The following is a 19,892-nucleotide window of genomic DNA, read 5'->3' as shown; positions in this document are numbered from 1 at the left end:
TTTTTTTTCTCTTAATTAATTGGCCTCTCAGAGTTGGTAAGACAACTCCCACCTGTTTATGCTCTCTGTATGTGTGTATATATATCTCCTCAATATATGTTCCATTCTATATGCATCCGAAGAAGTGGGCTGTAGTCCACGAAAGCTTATGCTCTAATAAATTTGTTAGTCTCTAAGGTGCCACAAGTACTCCTGTTCTTCTTTTTGCGGATACAGACTAACACGGCTGCTATTCTGAAACCTGTCATTCCTTTAAAGGTTTCACCCACAGTATAAAATAATTTCCTCTGGCATTCTAGAGCAACCACTACCATCCAAGGGCAGGGCAAAGGGCCAGTTTTATTTTATTCACATAGGCTAGTGAAATTGATCCAGCAGTTCAAAAGCCATTAGAGAGTTATTAATACAAGACCTTTATTGTGGAAAGCAGAGGATTTGGAGAAAAACTAATTTACAGGTACTGAAGAGGTATATTCCCTGAAGTGTTCCTCCCCCCCCTTATCAGACTAACCCATCTGTGTGGGTCATGAGCAGAGACTGCCTGAAGTTTTCTAGGCCCATTCACCCTCTCCAATCATGAGAATCTCACATGCTCTGAATCCCCAGAAGTTACACCAATCTGAGTTTAACTTCCCTACCTTCCCCCTCAATGGTCCCCAATTTGGAATCCCAGTTTCTTCAATATGGTTTTCAGCTCTCTGAATACTAACATGACATCCATTTCAATGTCAAGGCCAGCAGATGATACCAAATTATCCAAGATCTTTTATTCCCTTTATTTTCATTGTGACACCTGCCTACATCAACCTATGGATTTCCAGCTGTTGCAAATATCTAGGCAGCAATGATCCTGGTATACTTTAGCACAGTGGTGGGCAATCTGTGGCCCGTCAGGGTAATCCGCTGGCAGGCACGGCTGCCCGCATCTCCCAGTGGCCGCGGCTCACCGTTCCCAGCCAACAGGAGCTGCGGGACGTGCAGGCTGCCACTTCCCGCAGCTCTCATTGGCCAGGAACAGCAAACCGCGGCCACTGGGAGCTGAGGGCGGCCGTGCCTGCGGACAGTCAATGTAAACAAACTGTCTCGCGGCCTGCCAGCGGATTACCCTGATGGGCTGTGTGCGTCCCATGGGCTGCCCACCACTGCTTTAGAACATATTAACATTCCACCCAAGATGATTGGTTTGTTAGCCAAAAGTATTAAGGACAGAATAGGCAGGGAAATTTATTCTTTTCATCCCTAAACATGGCCCTATGACTTGAGATCTAAGGCACACTGGTGGAGAATAAATGGGTAATAAATAATGTGGGAGAAGTTTGCACTGGTGTTGCCCATGCTTTACCAGTTCTGCGGTAAAGGATTCAGCCTCCACTACAGTCAAATAAGCCATCTCTTTTCCCCCACTCCAAAAAAAAAAAAAAAGGAGTAATACTGAACTGAACCAGTACATTGGAGAAATCTAAAACAAACCTTAAGCCTGGCTTTACAGCCTGTCAGTGCTACTAGAATTGAACTAATGCTTTTCTGTCTCTTTGGACTCCATTACAGTCAACTTTTAACAAGTTAGTTAACCAGGCTGTAACAGATACAGGTGACTACACTTGGCCTATGGCCAAAAATGATTGTTTAACACATGGCTCCTGATCCTGAGGTCTACCCTGTATCATCAATTCTTTTGGGCAGGTTTATATCACAATTGCCAGGCCGTAATTGAGTTCTAATATGGCAATTCTTCTGTGTAGACAGCATCGCCTGTTTGTGTATAACAGAGCGAGCCAGCCTACCTACCTTAAAAGCATTCAGATACAAGCATGGTATAAGAACTTATATAGAACAGTTTCAGTACAGGAAAACATCCCATATGAACATACTGTATTTAACACACTTCTCTGTACTGAGACCAGCAGCTGAGGCAGTATGGGTAGAAACAAGGTTGTTTCTACCAATATAATACAAACTGGGCTCTTCAGCAAGATACAAGCCAACTCTGACTTTCTTATGACTAGAAAAATGCTGCTACATGGATGCATTCAGTGTTGGATGTAACTACAACAGCGTGTCAACGTCTGTTTACACTTGCGATAGTACTAGTATAGATGTGTCCTGTGTTTTTCTCTCTTTTGGGAAGCAGTCAGGTCTCATGTCTATAGGGGTTTCCAAAATTCCATCTTCAGTGGAGTAGGGCAATGACAGTGATAGTGCCAATAAGGCAACAGTAAATTTAAAGCTATAGTACAAAAGAGCAAATAGGTTTGAAAACAAAGATATGAAACTGCCCTCTCCAGAGGGGAAATTTGTTTATACATACCTTGCTTACAGTTCCCACAAACAAACACAGTTTGGTTCCATGCCAGCAGCTCCCTATGATCACTGAAAAGGGAAAAAAACAAAAAACAAAAAAAACACAAATTCAAGGCTCTTCATACACAAAACAGCCCACATCTGTTTCAGCATGATACAGAGTTCCTCCCAGAGGGTTTTTTGTCACTACCTTTGAGTATTTTGATACACACATTGACAAAAGTAGGATTGAAACAGGTAAATACCACCTCCATTTTGGCAGTTGCACCCTTAGCACTGCCAAGGTAGCACTTCTAGTTCAGTTTTGTTGCTCTTTCAGTTCCAAGGACCACACTGTCTTGAGACCTCGAGTGCCAACAATATTCAGTACATAAACTGCCCCTCCCCCAACCAGCCCAGCCCTAAACACAGAATGAGGAATCTGGGAGAACATTATGACTAGTTTATTTCTTATGTTACCCATCCAAACAAAAGAGAGGACAAGAAAAGGCAACATACATGCCATGACTTTGCCAAGATTGCAACAGGAATCTCATATTTCTGCAGACTTTTTCTTGAAACCTTACGTGAGATGTTGAGTTAAACATGTAAGCATTAAAACACCCTATTTTTGCTTGGTGCCATAGCCTGAATATGAACATATGCCAGAAGCACTAACTAAGGTGGACCAGAAACTAAAGTTAGTCATTATTTCAGATCCTCCTTACAGCTTGCTATCTTAATGAGAAGACAGTAAGGATGGAAACAGGTTTCCAACCACTAACTGTGGGCTCTCCTCATTCACATCCATCCTCCATACAGATAACTTTCTTAATAAAATGATGAGTAGCCATACGAAGGACTCAGGCTACATCTACACTACAGCCAGGATCGACACTCTGAGATCGATCCACCAGCGGTCGATTTAGCGGGTCTAATGAAGACCCACCAAATCGACAGCAGATCGCTCTCCAGTCAACTCCTGTACTCTACCCCCGACGAGAAGAGTAAGGTAAGTCAACGGGAGAGTTTCTCCCATCAACCCCCGTGGTGTAGACCCCGCGGTAACTTGATCTAAGGTAAGTCGACTCCAGTGACGTTATTCACATCACTGGAGTTGCGTACCGTAGGTCGATTTACCACGGTAGTGTAGACATACCCTCAGATACAAAACTTTATTCTGCTTTCTACTCCAAAATACATTTCTGTTTATAGTAAGGGCTACATAATCATCATCAGCACCCCTCTAAAGAGGTGGAGGAAATCACTGCAGTCAGTGGCAGATTATCATATCATCTCTGGAAAAAAACAGCCTCTGCTTCCCACTGTATAGGCTTCAGCCCTGACAGTCCTGTTGCCATTATGAAGTAACAAAGCAACGCTGAAAAATGTAGGGGATGTGCAACAGAAAATATTATGAGCATCAGAAGGGCGGGTAGGGTAAAGAGGACTGAAGAAACACGTGACCCACACTTAGGTGCTTGGACAGTTACAAAACAGGCCCAAACTTAAAAAAATTCACTCCACTGCCTAAAAGCTGAGAAGGGAAAGACATATGCAAGGCAACTGCAAAAATATAAATTTGTTAAAAAGAATTCCACTTCTACCTGGGCAACAATTGTTCTGGAGGCAGCACACTGCAAGGTGGTTAAACTATTACCACCCTAATCTAAACTGATGCAAATATTAAACTTGAAGATCTTGCCATTTTAAGATCTTCTGACAGAATTTGAACGGTCATTGTGAAAAACATATTTCTATCCTTCTTCACATGAATTCAGCATGCTGCAGCACTGTCCAGCCTTGCCAGTCTCCAGCCAAATAAACCAAGATGGCCCCCACTCCTTACTAAATTCAGCTCAGTGAGTTATTAACTTCTACACCTACTTCTGACCATTTAAATGTCAACACAAAATGCCTGCTTATGAAAATGGACACAGCAGAAGTCAAAACAACTTTTCAGAAAGATTTTGCCAAATTTATGGGATTGTACTTACAACCCGACAAAAGGGGGGGGGTGTACATGGTTGTCTCACATCCACACTGCACCTCCACCATTGCTATCACTGGTGAGGCTATGCTGACAAACAGATCCTAATTTTCCTAGGCTAGGCAAGGCAAAAAAATTTATTCCTGAAGCCACAAAACACCTTGGCAAGTCTCCTACACACAAAGGCAGAGAATGATGGAAGATAAAAGTTTAGTCTCTCACTTTGCTGCATAAAAAGCCTTGTTATCTATTGATATGCTAAAATGATTCTGCTAGACATCCTTATATTTTTTATGGAGATTGTGCCCTAAAAATTGGGTAATGGAAAGCTCTGAAGAACATTCATGTGTGTGCATTTCCTGAGATTTTTTTCCAGTTCCAACATATTGTATTGATATAAATTAAAGTAAATAAGAGTTAACTCCCTACTCTGTTTGCAACCTCCCTTTTTCTTTTACCAGTAGACTGTAAGTCACCTCTAGAGCAACTCCACTCGCATGAAAATCGAGAGGAGCTGGTGAAGCCTTTCAGCTAAATAACTCCTGCTGGCCTGTCAATTTTTGGTCACTGGATAACACTTAACAGAATTATATGGCATGTCCTTTTTTGATTTTAAGAGCCTAAAGAGAGGAAGCAATTGAAAGAGATTTTCAGTGACTCAGTCACGGACCAAAGATTAATCTGATAACTGTTAATTATTGATGGAAAATATTTTAAATTACATTGCCTTTATTGCCTGTCTCTACCAGGACATGATCAAAAAGTAAGTACTTTTCCACTCCTTTTTGCCTTTAACTATAAGAAATCACTGCAGGCAAAATTCTACCACCTAAGTTTTCCTGAAGAAAAAAAGTAGTGTTATCATCGCTAAGAAATGCAGAAGTCTCATCTTACTAATAAACTTCTCCATCCAATGGAAATGTTTATACACCACTGTTTACATGTTCAGGCCAAACTGCTGCTATTCCAGTGATTACAATGGGTTATTTGCCTTCGCTGGTGACTTGGAACTTGGGAGTGGCTGAACAGCATGGAAATTTACCAACTGGCACAAGTCTCTGATCTGAATGTGGCAACTGAGGTTCTGTGCCCAATTGTTCCTGCAACCAAACTGCCTTTCAGATTGAACCTATATCTTTTAAAAGCCTTTAAGTGAATTGTACTGGTGACCAGTACCAGATGGACAGTCATAAAACAGTTTCTCTATTTCTCCCCTGAAAAGGTAGAACACAAGGACTCAGTACATACTCCTCCTCCTCTACTTCCAGCCGCAAAAGTCCAGGAATCCCAATTTAGGTATGTTTTCACTGCAGAGTTAACTTGAGTTATCTAAACTCAAGTTATTCCTCTTGAATTAGTCCAGCTCAAGTGAGAGCAGACGCCTCAAAATAACACTCAAGCTGCTGTGCTCACACTGGCACTGATGTGTGTGGAACAGACTTCTGGGGGCATAGCCCAGGATTCCATGTACCTGCAGTAAGCTTAGCCACTTTATAAATTCTTTCCCATTGAACTGTGGGAGAATTTGCCAATCCTTTCTGAGCACATAGTGGGGGGAATTGTGGAAAGGCACTGTAGGATTAGTGCCACTTGAGTGGAGCTAGCCTGCATCCACATTTCAGAGCCATCATGTTAGCAACTAACCAATTCTGCTTATTTGAGTTTTAGCCTATACCCCCCCCCCCCCCCCGATTGGTCAGCCAACTGGAGTTGAAAGCACAACTACACTCAGGTTAAGGGTTGTATGTGGATGGGACTCAAGTCAACCTTGCAGTAAAGACAAACACTTAAATGGACCAGCACAGAATTCATTCTTCATCTATCAGTTCTTGGTCACTCAGACTGTCAACCAGGATGAAAAACAGAATTAAATGAGACTGTAGCAATTTGTGATGTGGACTCTTGTCCCACCATGAAATGAACAAAAAGTAAACCTCATATCACAAAGTATCATGCACAAAACCAAGACTAGCTTTCCAATTTTGATTTCTTGCTCCCCTAAACTAGAAAGTGGTGATGTGGAGCCAGCACATTCAACTCCCTTCTTAGACTGTGAGGAAACAGAGTTCTCTGCATCTCTCCACACCAATCTTTACTGGCAACTGATATTTCAGTTGCATAGCTGCCCATCCTCACAGCTGCTGTCTTCCCTGCAGCTGTGTAATCCCTACTTTATGAGCAACCCCAGGCTTGCTGCCCAATTGAACTGTATCTCAGCCCACTAACACTGTAAATTATCACAGCTCAATTCATAAGTGAGATAAATTCCCAGCTAATAAACTAGTAAAATCAGCTACAGCGGGTGTGCCACAGAGGTCCATTGGTACCAGTTGGGAAAGGGTTCACTACTCTATGTCACCAACTCACTACAGATAGGGTGACCAGACAGCAAGTGTGAAAAATCGGGATGGAGGTGGGGGGGGTAATAGGAGCCTATATAAGAAAAAGACCCAAAAATTGGGACTGTCCCTATAAAATTGGGACATCTGGTCACCCTAACAAAACACTGCTTTCTCAGTAATTACCCAAAAAGTGTCTTTTAAGATATTAAACGGAAGCCAATGACACACTGGCCATTAATATCACTGTGAAATGTACCTACTGACACTATATAAGAAAGTGTATATATACACTGAAATTATGTTTTAAAGTCTATAACAAGGCAGAGTGAACAAACAGGTCTTCTGCCAGACATAAGCATAGCTATTCACCTATCCGTGTCTTTGATGTAAATTAAGCATGGTATAGCCAACACAATGGAGGTCCAATTTGCTCAGGAAGGCAATGGGTAAAATGATTGACAGGAGTATGTGAAACCAACGGGGGGGGGAGGGGGAAGTACACTGAACAAGCAACATGGGAGAAGAGTCTTATCTGGAGGTGCACTTCAAAAGGGACATTTCAACAGTTTACTGGACCATATGAGGAAAGAGAAAGGACCCCTTTCTTATCCTTCAATGAGGAAGCCAAAAGGACAGTGCTTTTTGCATTCATGAAAGTTGGATTCTGGTCACGTGGGCTAGTCAGGCTGAGAGGTTGCTTTAAGTGAGAAATTGCTTTAGACAAAGATTTTAGCCTGTCAGAATTAAGTTTAAACTCTAAGGCTAGGTCTACACTACCCGCCTGAATCGGCGGGTAGAAATCAATTTCTCGGGGATCGAATTATCGCGTCTCGTCGGGACGCGACAATCGATCCCCGAATCGACGCTCTTACTCCACCAGTGGAGGTAGGAGTAAGCGCCGTCGATGGGGAGCTGCGGAGGTCGATTTTGCCGCCGTCCTCACAGTGGGGTAAGTCGGTTCAGATACGTCGAATTCAGCTACGCTATTCGCGTAGCTGAATTTGCGTATCTTAAATCGACCCCCCCCCGTAGTGAAGACCTGCCCTAAGAAACATGTTATTCCTTTTGTTTTACTTGTAATCTGTTGTTCTTACTCACTATCTCTTAAAAATCTTAATCTTTATAAATAAACATCTGTGTTTTCATTATAAGTATATCCCAATGCTGTGTTATCATAAAGGACCTAGTCCTGAGTTGTGCCAGTCAAGCTGTGTGTGTGTACACTGTGTCTTTGGAGACCGCTTCCCAGGTTATTTCTGTGAGTGTCTAGTGATGGGCTGGATACTACAGAAGGGGATGCTTTCAGAGGCGCACGGAGGTCTGCAGAGATCTGGAAGTCAGTGCTTGTCTGTGGCCAGAGGCTGTTAGTTTCAGGGTGCTAGATACAGCAGGTAAAACTGCTTTGCATTAAGGGCAGGTGGTGGTGAAGTACCTCAAAACCCTAAGCACCTCTGGGGAGCATCACAGAGAGTAGAATGTCACTCCCTAACATTCTCTCAGATTTTATGGGTTAAACCAATCCTGGGAACTTCGAAATCCTTCTATATCATTTGTCACCCTACACTTGGATGCTATCCCCCCCCATATTGCCCACTGTTTAGTTTTTGAGAACATGGGCTCTCATGCAAATCTAATCCTTACTTGCTGCTTTTATAAACTAAATTAGAAAATGGAGCTGCTGGAGATTGCAAGATTTTAAAAGCGGTGCCACTGAAGAGATTACAATCAGTTACACATCTGTGTAGGAATGAGATTTTATCCCAACATTTCTAAAGAAAACAAACCCTCCTGGTTTGCATTTATATAAAATGGGTTAGAAAAATTAAAGCTATCAATCCCAAGCAAGTCAGCAAATGGTGCAACTAAACCAACCTGAATTCTGGCAGACTGCCAGAATTAGAGTCTTCACCCTCTTTACAGCTACTATTCTTGGTCATATTCTACCATATGTAATATACATAGACTATCTTTGGGCCAATGCACTAATAGGGCACAAGACAAATAGTTCGTTATACTCATGCTCACACTGGCTCCTGCTATGGGAAATCTCTCCACTAATACTACATCCCTGGAATTTATTTATTCTTAACAGATTAGGAACTGTTCCTAATACATGACAGAAAATTGACTCCCCTTTGGATTGTGCACAGCAGAGGAAGAAAATAGGGGAGACCAAGAGTCATGACAGAAAAGGAACACTTTTCGTCAATAAGAAAAAGAGTGAACTGTTTGTTTGGTGGCCAAAACCATACTAGTGTTAGGCCTCAGTCCATAATAATAAAATATTAATACTTTCATAGTGATTTTCATCTCTCAGGCACTTTACAAGCATTAATCTTTAACAGACAATAGGAGAGAAAGAATTCTCCATTTAAGGAAACTGAGAATTAGAGGTTAAATAATTTGCCCAATTCCATAAAGGTGGTTAGTGACAGAGCCAGGACCAGAAGTCTGGAGCACCTGGCTCCCAGTCCTATGTTCAATTCACACCTATATTCATCTTATCAAAAATTCACAAAATCACCACATTGGTGGTTTACTTAAGTATGGTTTGCCAACAGAGCTGACTTTGGGCTACCAAATACATGCTACACATCCAGATTACAAAGTGATGCATTCCTTATCCTGCTCTTTGCCTGCCCAAGAAGAGAAGCCAAATGCATGCGACTTCTATATGCAGTTCAAAACAATCCCCTCATATGTTTTGTTTCCTCTCTCAGATTAATTAATTGTGCACCTGAAGTCTCCTGCCAAAAGGGTTTTCATGGACCACAATTATTTGAATGCTATGGGACTGGAATCTGCATGCCTTTCCTATTACGAAAGGAGGACCAAACTGAAAGAGAAGGCTTGCCTACGAACAAGACTAAATGAAACAGGACTAGAATTCCACCCGAGAGGCAGCACATAACAGTACTTTACCAGCAGACCAAAAAGAAATCACCAATTAGCAACTCATAATTCAGTTTCTAAGCTTTAAAGAGCATATTTATTTTTAATAAATTAATTCCATTCTTATTTTTTATATAAATCTTTTAAAAATTAACTAATTAATCTGACAATGCCTGAAACTACAGAGGTGGTATAATGATAGATGAACACAGAAGAGAGCAAGATAGAAAAGAGCATTATACAGATTATATCCACTACTTTTGATTTCTTAAATATAAAACTGAACCTAGGATACAAAGTAGAAGATAACCAAATTTAACATAACATTTCCAAAGACAAACTAAGTGATCAAAATATAAGTTTGTCTCAAAACAGAAATTGATATGGATCAATAATGGGGCTGAAGAGGATGAACTACTGTTACTGCCATTTGTTTCTCACTGCCAAAAACATGACATCATGGCAGAAGGAAGGCTCCTGTATAAAGAATGCATGTCATTTATTTCCTTCAAGGACACACTGCTAATCCAACCTGCACTTAAAAATCTCAAGAGCATCAACAGACCAGCACCTCAGATAGGAGGCTGAAAATTAAAACTGTTCTCATCCCACTCCCAATCATTTTCCCTAAAGGAGCTGCACTCCAAAAGGGGAAGGGAATGGGGGACGGGGGAAGGGGCCAGGCAATGTACATATGTAATTAACCATATGTTCTCTTCCTGAAGTGCAGAATGGTACTAGCTGAAGGTAGCCAGAAAAGAAAATTCACCAAAGTGGCTGGCTGAGCAGACAATCATCCATTTCATAGGCCAGTTTTAGTTTACAGTTTCAGATCAGATACACTCATCAATGCACTTCAGCAGTGAGTTCAGCATGAAACAATTACATTTCACTTGCCTGGAGCAAGGATTTGGTAGTTCCAGACGGATGAACAAATTAATTTTCCTATCATATAACACTACCTCCTCTTCAATCTCCCAGGAAAAGAGCTGAACGTCACCCCAACTCTGCTAAAAAAAAAAATCCTATTACACAGTATTCTTCCTTTAAAGACTTACTAAACACTAGATCTAGTTACAAGTAAATCGCCAAAAACAATGAGGAGCCCTTGCGGCTCCTTAGAGACTAACAAATGTATTTGGGCATAAGCTTTCGTGGGCTAAAACCCACTTCATCAGATGCACGGAGTGAAAAATACAGTAAGCAGAAGATATATTCTAGAACATGAAAAGCTGGGAGTTGCCTTACCAAGTGGGGAGTCAGTGCTAACGAGACAATTCAATTAAGGTGGAAGTGACCTATTCTCAATAGTTGTCAAGAAGGGGTGAACACCAAGGGGGGGGAGGGATTACTTTTGTAGCACTAATTAGGCCAATGCAATCAAGGTGGCCCATGTAAATCACCAGTATGTTTCATAAAGCATCTTACACATAATAGTGAATTATTAGGAATGGAGCAGCTTGACAGCATGAGCGGCAGAAGACTCATCAAAGTTGTTATACCTTGTATTTGGGTATATTTGGGTAGAAAGCCTATATGAAACCACTTCAAACACATCAGATTCACTAAAGTAAACTAGAGATACATTTTTAACAGGTATAATGAAACCTTCTTATAGTGAAGCAATTTCTCCCCTTCCCTCCCTCACCCCAGAATTTCAATTTAAGGAGCATGGAATTCCTCTCCAGAAAGAGATGGGGCAGCAGAGTGGATATCCAGGCTATGAGCTGCCTCTCATTCTGGTCCCCCTGGCCAGGAGAGAGAGAGTGTGCTGGCCCGTAAGTTATAGGGCTTTGCTGATGCTTAAAGCCAGCCCCGGCGAAGGGTCACTGCCACTCTAACTGCAATTTGTATAATTTTTCTAAACACTGAACAATGTGGAAACTTTAAAGGCCAGACAGGACTATTATGATTGTCTACTCTGACATCTCACACAACACAGGCCACAGAATTTCAACCAGTTTTGCGTCACTATAGATTTACTAGATACAATTTAATTTTAAGCAGGTTCCACTGTATTTCTAAAAACATTTTAGGCATTTGTTTAATATAGTGAAACTTGTCTGAATCAACCATTCAAGGGACTGATAAATCCTTAACTTATTGGAGATAATTTTCTATTATAGGTGCAGAAGAGTTGTACTCAGGGTACCAGTGAATATTCCGGGGTAGTCTCTTGATTGAATATTCTCATAAAGGTGGTCTCTTGTATAGGTGTTACTACAGAACAATTCTCAAATATTTTCATAGTGTGGACCACTTATTAAGATAGAGCCCCTCTGTTGCACACCTCCTCTCCCAACCACCCAATTCCAAACAGTCCCTGTAAAATTTAGAGACTGATGAAATGAAAACAATGTTAGTATAGTATTAATGAGACAGGATGGAAAAACTCCCTTTAATGAATGGAAACAGTTGCTGAGTTACATTTCCCACCCCCCACTCTATATTTGGGCTGCTTATTTCCTCTCTCTGGATGTAGGACTTCACTTTTATTGGGGCCAGTCACCTTTTGTTGGTTACAGCTCCCAGGACTCTAATCTCCATAGCTGACTATAATCTGCTTCGGTTTTCCTGTATATCTATTATCCCTGCAATTGAGGGTAATCTGCAATATGATCAGAGATCAATAGTACGAGAAATCAAGAAGTCATATTTTCCTTGAAAAGCAAGGATACTCTAACTGGTGGAAGATGCAACATTCCTGTTAGGATTTAGGGATACAAGGGTCTGTGCAAAATACAGATTTTTATGGAATAAACACAAGCAAAATGCACTAAGAGCCAAAGCATCCCCCTGCTTTACAATCAAAAGCAAGTACCAATCTTTGAATCCAAGGATCTCCTGTTACTTCATATTTAAGGGGAGAAGTTGCCATACCGCTGTTATCATGATACTTTCAGACAACACTCACCCACACACACTTTCTGAATACCATTTCTTTCTGTGTCATATTTGACAAACTGTTTATTGCCCTCTAAAAAAAAGGTGTTGCCAACTTTCCCAGATGATAAAAAAAAAGTGATTGGTCCAAGCTGAACTGATATTAATGCAAATACTGATTCAACCCACTAGAGCAGAGGCAGATTATTTACATATATTTTATTTGCTGCAGGAAAACTGGTGCAAAGGCAGCAATAATTAGCAATTAAAATGTCTTCTTTTTTTCCTGACAATTCAGATGCCAAAAATATTATGAAAGGGAATGGAAGGAGGAGGATGGGGCCTTTTCTCAGCAAGTTACTAAGGACAGAGATACCAAGTTTTCCTTTTTCTCCCAAGACTATGTGGCATTTATTTTCAAGTGTGATCAAGTTTTTCCTCCTCCTTTCAGCAGGAGTGTGTAAAGAACAGAAACAGGAGTTTAGAGTCAACATGCAGTTACACTGCTATTTTCTATCTTCACTTTGGTGTCCTAGACCACAACTGGTAGCTAATATAATTCCAGACAGTAAGAACCTTAAACTATTCCTTAATCAGCAGGAATGAGATACTATTACTATGGATTCCATTCTGCCACTCCCTCAAGTGCACCGGACCTGAAGCACTCCTACAACATGAATTATAACAATGCTTTAACAAATGGTCCATTTCCCTTATTAATGCTTTACATACAAGAAAGAAGATACACTTTGGAACTGATGCTGCAGAGTTCATTTATACATATTTCTGAAGGTCAACACACCTTTCAGAATTACTCAGTTAAGAAACTGCACTTTACAGAAGTTAAAAAGATATAATAGCAAAGTAAGCTTATTATAAAGGTGAAATACAAAGGTACAATAAAGGTTGAGTTTATCTCATGTGTAAATCCTGCCAAAAGCCAGGCTTGGGGGGAGGGGAAGAAGGAGCTAGCCAAAAATATTTTAATTTAACATTTTTAAGTTCTTTCCTCAGCATCCTCTAATCCTGTCACTTTCTTGTTCACTGAAGACAGTTCTGAAAGCATCATTCTGTGACATCACGGGTACCAGAAATCTTATTGCAATGATGCATTCAGGGACATCTTCACAAAACAAAAGTGACATGCACATTTCAAAGCGAAAACAATTAAGGCTTAGCTAAAATTTATTTCTTAATGTCCCCTTCAGCATGCTTAGTGAAGGTAATGAATACACACGTTTGGGTTTAGTTAGCTTTGCAATTTAAATTTTGTGTTATGGTCCTTAGCAAAGTACACAGTAAAAGTCCCCCATGTTCTGCAGGAACTTCCTCATCAAAATCTTATGGTGCACTGAATATCTGTTGGCTCACATAAAGACAAAATGCTTTGTAAAAGATCTATATAATAGTTTTAAACGGAAGCACTTTGCAACCCTTCAAAACACATTTCTTGTTGAGCACAGGCTGAGATGCAATTGCAAATGCCCTGCTACTTAAGCTATACAAGCATGATGAAGGAAAGGAAAGGCTGTAAACACAAGCAAATTCAAAACCACTAGCCCAGCCCAGCCCACTCAAGGTTTAGCATAGATAGAAACATGGGGGGAGGGATAGCTCAGTGGTTTGAGCATTGGCCTGCTAAACCCAGGATTATGAGCTCAATCCTTGAGGGGGCCATTTAGGGACCTGGGGCAAAAATCTGTCTGGGGATTGGTCCTGCTTTGAGCAGGGGGTTGGACTAGATCAGGGGTCCCCAACGCTGTGCCCGCGGGCACCATGGTGGGCACTGGACAACTAGCCGCCGAGGAGTGTGTGGCCACCAGACAAGCAGTTGCCGAAATGCCAATTTTCAGCAGCATTTCGGCGGCAACACTTCTTGGCGGCACTTCGGCAGCTGCATGTCCAGCAGTCACGCTCCTCAGCAGCTAGTCGGCCAGCACCCACCACACGGAAAGGTTGGGGACCACTGGACTAGATGATCTCCTGAGGTCCCTTCCAACCCTGATATTCTATGACTGTGTCAGCTAAAAGTTTGCATGGTGCAGTAGGGAACACATACACAGATGGAATGCACAAAGGTCTTTGCTATATGTTTTGCTCACAAACATGATTTACAATACTTGTTGCACCACCAGTATACACTAATGCAAAAAATCAGTTTTCACATGTGATCACTCTGCCTACATCAGGACATACAAGTATTGCTCATGCAAGGTTCTACCGTTACCCAGGTGAAGAACTGGAGTCTTCTAGGTAGCTCCTGATCCACCATGGTGTTGGAGTTATTTTAAATATGCATTACCCACATAGTGAAAATCCAAGGCCTCAGCTAGGGACAGAGTACACATCACTATGGCTGGGTCTACACTACCCACCTGAATCGGCGGGTAGAAATCGACCTCTCGGGGATCGATTTATCGCGTCCCGTTGGGACGCGACAATCGATCCCCGAATCGACGCTCTTACTCCACCAGCGGAGGTGGGAGTAAGCGCCGTCGACGGGAAGCCGCAGAGGTCGATTTTGCCACCGTCCCTACAGCGGGGTAAGTCAGCTGCGATACGTCGAATTCAGCTACGCTATTCGCGTAGCTGAATTTGCGTATCTTAAATCGACCCCCACCCCTGTAGTGTAGATGTAGCCTAAGAAAACTAACCCAATGCAGGTGCAGACAGCATGGGGACTTTCTGATGCACACACCATAATATAAAAACAGCCCCCAGGACTGTAAATAATATGAGGAAACAGTTGCTAAATATTAAGTGGGGGTACATGGGAGGAAAGGGAAAGATACAGCAGGTCATTACAGGAGGGGTTACGAGCAGTGGGGGAATTCAGCACTTCAGGTGTCTCAGGGAGGGAATTCTGCAGCACGCTGGAAGAGGGCTCATCGGGGTGACGTATTTCACGGATAGACTCATAGGCTGATGAGGTGTTTTATTAGAGCAGAGAGGCAGGAGGAGGAAATGAGGTGTCTCAACTTGGGGGGGGCTCACGAGGATGAGGTGGCGAGAGATGAGATATTACTGGGGGGGCGGAAGAGGCGTCTCACGGATGAAGTGTCTCTCTGGGAGGGCTCATAAGGGAATGGGGGCTCTCACTGGGGCCGTGACTGAGGAGGGGAGAACGAGGGGTCTCAACGGGGGGGGGGGGGGCAACAAAGCATGTCACTGGGAGGGCTCATGGAGGGGCCTCTCCCTGGGTTGGGGGCGGGGTGTCTCCCTGCGCTGGGGGATACGGGGTGTCTCCCTGGGGCAGTGTGTGCGGAGGGAGAGGCGCCGCAGAGAGCGAGCAGGGACCCGGTCTCGGGGGCGGGGGGGGGCGGGACGCAGAACGATCCGCGGCGCTAACAGGCGGGGGGCGGGGAGCGGGCCCCAGTGTCTCCGAGGAGGGCGGATCCCTCCCCCCTACATGGAGGGACCCTGCAGCGAAGGGGGGGGGGGACTCGGTTCTCTCAGAGGCCCGAACCTCACACTCACCTGGTCACGGCTCCATCCCGGCTTCAGCATCGCCTCGTCCCCTTCCGGAGCCGCCCCCCTCGCCGTCGCCGCCCCCCGAGAATAAACTTCCCCGAACTGGTGGTAACCCTGCCTCGCCGCCGCCGGCTCCTCAGCCACGGAAACTGTCCCGCCCCACCCGCGCCTTGGCTAATGATTGACGGCTCGTGTTGCCAATCGGCACCCGCAGAGGTAGTTGAGTGTCACGAACGCCAACCAGTGACTGTCGAGCGGCCTGGGAAGCTAACGGACATGAATGGGAAGGGCAAGAGGGGATGGGGCGGAACTACTTGTGACTGGCTTACAACGCCGCCAATTAGAAGATAGAATTCATTTCCTCGACAGTTGACGAGGTTAGAGTGTTTAGCCCTCTGGGGAACGGAGATGTCTGGACTCTTAAAGGGATAGTACCCAGTGGGCCTCAAACTTCCCTCGAACTCCCTCAGTGTGTGCATGGGAGGCAGGGCACCGTCCGTGGGCGGCCTTACCAAAGGGAGGGCGGCACGATCAGTGCGGCAATGGAAATCGCGTTTCACCGACACTGTGCCCCACCCCCGCACTGCAGGCCCAAAAAAGAGACGTCCCAAAATACTGGGCCAGCAACTTAGTATAAATCTGTGCGGGGAGCCCAGGACGGGGGCAGCCGGGGAGCTGAAGGGCAAGAGCGAGGGGGGCTGGCAGGGCTGGGCAGGGAGCCCGGGACGGGGACAGCAGGGGAGCTGCGGGGCAAGAGCGAGGGGGGCTGGCAGGGCTGGGCAGGGAGCCCGGGACGGGGACAGCAGGGGAGCTGCCGGGCAGGGTGAGGATCCAGCTTTCCACCATTCTGTAGAAAGCATTTTTTCAGCTGTCAAGTTTAGACTTGGCAAAATTCAAATTACTTTTAATAATTTCTATTTAAAATATCAATTTTATTTTTAAGCTTTTTTATTTTTATCCATTTAAATTTTCACAGTTGCAGGAATTTACGGGAGGGGGTCAGATAATAATTATTTAATTACAGTAGAAATTGAGATTCAAAAAGCTAAAGCTTTATAACCTAACACACAAGTTGTCAACATCATGTCAAAATATACAAAATAAATACAGATGCTCTCCGGGTTACGCAAACCCTACTTACGCAAATCCGCACTTACAGAAAAAGTTCCGTACGTTCCGTAAACTAGATTTTTTTTATTTTTATTTTTATTTATTTATTTTTGCGTAATGGTCCGGTATATGTTCCCGATTTACGCAAAATTTGAGTTACGCAAGGCGTTCCGCAACGAAATGCTTGCATAAGGCAGTGAGCGTCTGTAGCCTTAAATCAAACTCTGCTAAATTCAAAAGCGGTGTTTTTCTTCTTTGCCTATTAGTAAATTACAATCGTCATCTGTGGAAATACTGTTTCATTATTTGTTGTGTTTGGTGAAATCGACATTTACCAATAAAAATGGAATCTTTCCAAACCTAACCATATTGTATTGCAGACAGTCTATGACCTCTAGTGGTTAAAATTTACAACTCTGTCTCAGATACAGCTACCAAGAAAAACGAATGAGGAGTACTTGTGGCACTATAGAGACTAACAAATTTATTTGAGCATAAGCTTTGTTGCAAGGATAGGTTCTTAGGTTACTGTTTTTGTGGTGTGTTGTGTGGTTGCTGGTGAGTATTTGTTTCAGGTTGGGGGGCTGTCTGTAAGCGAGGACTGGCCTGTCTCCCAAGATCTGTGAGAGTGAGGGATCGTCCTTCAGGATAGGTTGTAGATCCTTGATGATGCGTTGGAGAGGTTTTAGTTGGGGGCTGAAGGTGATGGCTAGTTGCGTTTTGTTACTTTCTTTGTTGGGCCTGTCCTGTAGTAGGTGACTTCTGGGTACTCTTCTGGCTCTGTCAATCTGTTTCTTCACTTCAGCAGGTGAGTATTGTAGTTGTAAGAATGCTTGATAGAGATCTTGTAGGTGTTTGTCTCTGTTTGAGGGGTTGGAGCAAATGCGGTTGAATCTTAGGCCTGGTCTATACTACCCGCCTGAATCGGCGGGTAGAAATCGACCTCTCGGGGATCGATTTATCGCGTCCCGTCGGGACGCGACAATCGATCCCCGAATCGGCGCTCTAACTCCACCAGCGGAGGTGGTAGTAAGCACCGCCGACAAAAAGCGGCAGAAGTCGATTTTGCCGCCGTCCTCACAACGGGGTAAGTCGGCTGTAATACGTCGAATTCAGCTACGCTATTCACGTAGCTGAATTTGCGTATCTTAAATCGACTCCCCGCTGTAGTGTAGATGTACCCTTAGAGCTTGGCTGTAGACAATGGATCGTGTGGTGTGGTCTGGATGAAAGCTGGAGGCATGTAGGTAAGTATAGCGGTCAGTAGGTTTCTGGTATAGGGTGATGTTTATGTGACCATCACTTATTAGCACTGTAGTGTCCAGGAAGTGGATCTCTTGTGTGGACTAGTTCAGGCTGAGGTTGATGGTGGGATGGAAATTGTTGAAATCATGGTGGAATTCTCAAGGGCTTCTTTTCCATGGGTCCAGATGATGAAGATGTCATCAATGTAGCGCAAGTAGAGTCCTCGCCTACAGACAGCCCCCCCAACCTGAAGCAAATACTCACCAGCAACCACACACCACCCAACAAAAAAACTAACCCAGGAACCCATCCTTGCAACAAAGCCCGTTGCCAACTCTGTCCACATATCTATTTAAGGGACACCATCATAGTACCTAATCACATCAGCCACACTATCAGAGGCTCGTTCACCATCATCTACCAATGTGATATATGCCGTCGTGTGCCAGCAATGCCCTTCTGCGTGTACATTGGCCAAACCAGACAGTCTCTATGCAAAAGAATAAATGGACACAAATCAGACGTCAAGAATTATAACATTCAAAAACCAGTTGGAGAAAACGTCAACCTCCCTGGTCACTCGATTACAGACCTCAAAGTCGCAATACTCCAACAAAAAAAATTCAAAAACAGTCTCCAACAAGAAACTGCAGAATTGGAATTAATTTGCAAACTGGACACCATTAAATTAGGCTTGAATAAAGACTGGGAGTGGATGGGTCATTACACAAAGTAAAACCTATTTCCCCAGGCTAATTTTTTCCCCTACTGTTACTCACACCTTCTTGTCAACTGTTGGAAACGGGTCATCCTGATTATCACTACAAAGTTTTTTTTCTCCTGGTGATAGCCTACCTTAACTGATTACTCTCGTTATAGTTAGTATGGCAACACCCATTTTTTCATGTCCTCTATGTATATATATTTTCCTACTGTATTTTCCACTGCATGCATCCGATGAAGTGGGTTTTAGCCCACGAAAGCTTATGCTCAAATAAATTTGTTAGTCTCTAAGGTGCCACAAGTACTCCTTGTTCTTTTTGCTGATACAGACTAACACGGCTACCACTCTGAAACCAGCTACCAAGAAAGGAGACCTAAAGCATAATGAGTTGCTGAAACAAAGGGTATGTTTGCCCTGTAAACTTCAGATGACAGAACAAGAAGCAATAGTCTCAAGTTGCGGGGGTGGGGAGTGGGGGAGGTCTAGGTTGGATATTAGGAAACACTATTTCACTAGGAGGGTGGTGAAGCACTGGAATGGGTTATCTAGGGAGATTGTGGATCCATCCTTAGAAGTTTTTAAGGCCCGACTTGACAAAGCCCTGGCTGGGATGATTTAGTTGGTGTTGGTCCTGCTTTGAGCAGGGGATTGGACTAGATGCCTCCTGAGGTCTCTTCCAACCCTAATATTCTATGATTCTAATGCAGAGTAACAGCATTTTACTTTAGTAAGAGTAATTTGAACTACTTATACCTATTACTGGATTCTAAATTAACTAAAGAACCTGGCAGGGGTGAAAGTAACTTACAGGACTTACCGGTACTGCCGGAGTCCTGAGGGGGCGTGGCCTCATCGGGAAGAGGCGTGGCTGGGAGCCCTCAGGGCTCAGGGGCAAATTAAAGGGCCCGGGGCTCCGGGTGCTGCAGAGCTCCGGGCCCTTTAAATCCCCCCCCCC

General features: G+C 43.5%; 1 protein-coding gene across 5 annotated transcripts in view; it reads right to left on the bottom strand.

The window, feature by feature from the left end:
• The window catches only part of MRTFA (myocardin related transcription factor A), a 159,128-nt gene extending 143,114 nt beyond the window's left edge, over window positions 1-16,014 (bottom strand). For 3 of the 5 annotated variants that reach the window (XM_034775847.1, XM_034775886.1, XM_034775856.1), the window contains exon 1: window positions 15,865-16,008. In XM_034775847.1, the coding sequence (XP_034631738.1) occupies window positions 15,865-15,894 (30 nt within the window). In that variant the 5' untranslated portion in view covers window positions 15,895-16,008. Of the gene's footprint in view, window positions 1-2,308; window positions 2,371-15,864 lie in introns of all 5 variants that reach the window. The other 2 variants (XM_034775866.1, XM_034775875.1) reach the window with 1 other exon arrangement.
• Between the last annotated feature and the right edge of the window lie 3,878 nt (window positions 16,015-19,892).

This window comes from Trachemys scripta, chromosome 1 (genome assembly GCF_013100865.1).
Source record: "Trachemys scripta elegans isolate TJP31775 chromosome 1, CAS_Tse_1.0, whole genome shotgun sequence".
NCBI lineage: Eukaryota > Metazoa > Chordata > Testudines > Emydidae > Trachemys > Trachemys scripta.
The sequence above is the reverse complement of the archived record's forward strand: the minus strand, read 5'-3'. Positions and strand labels throughout refer to the sequence as shown.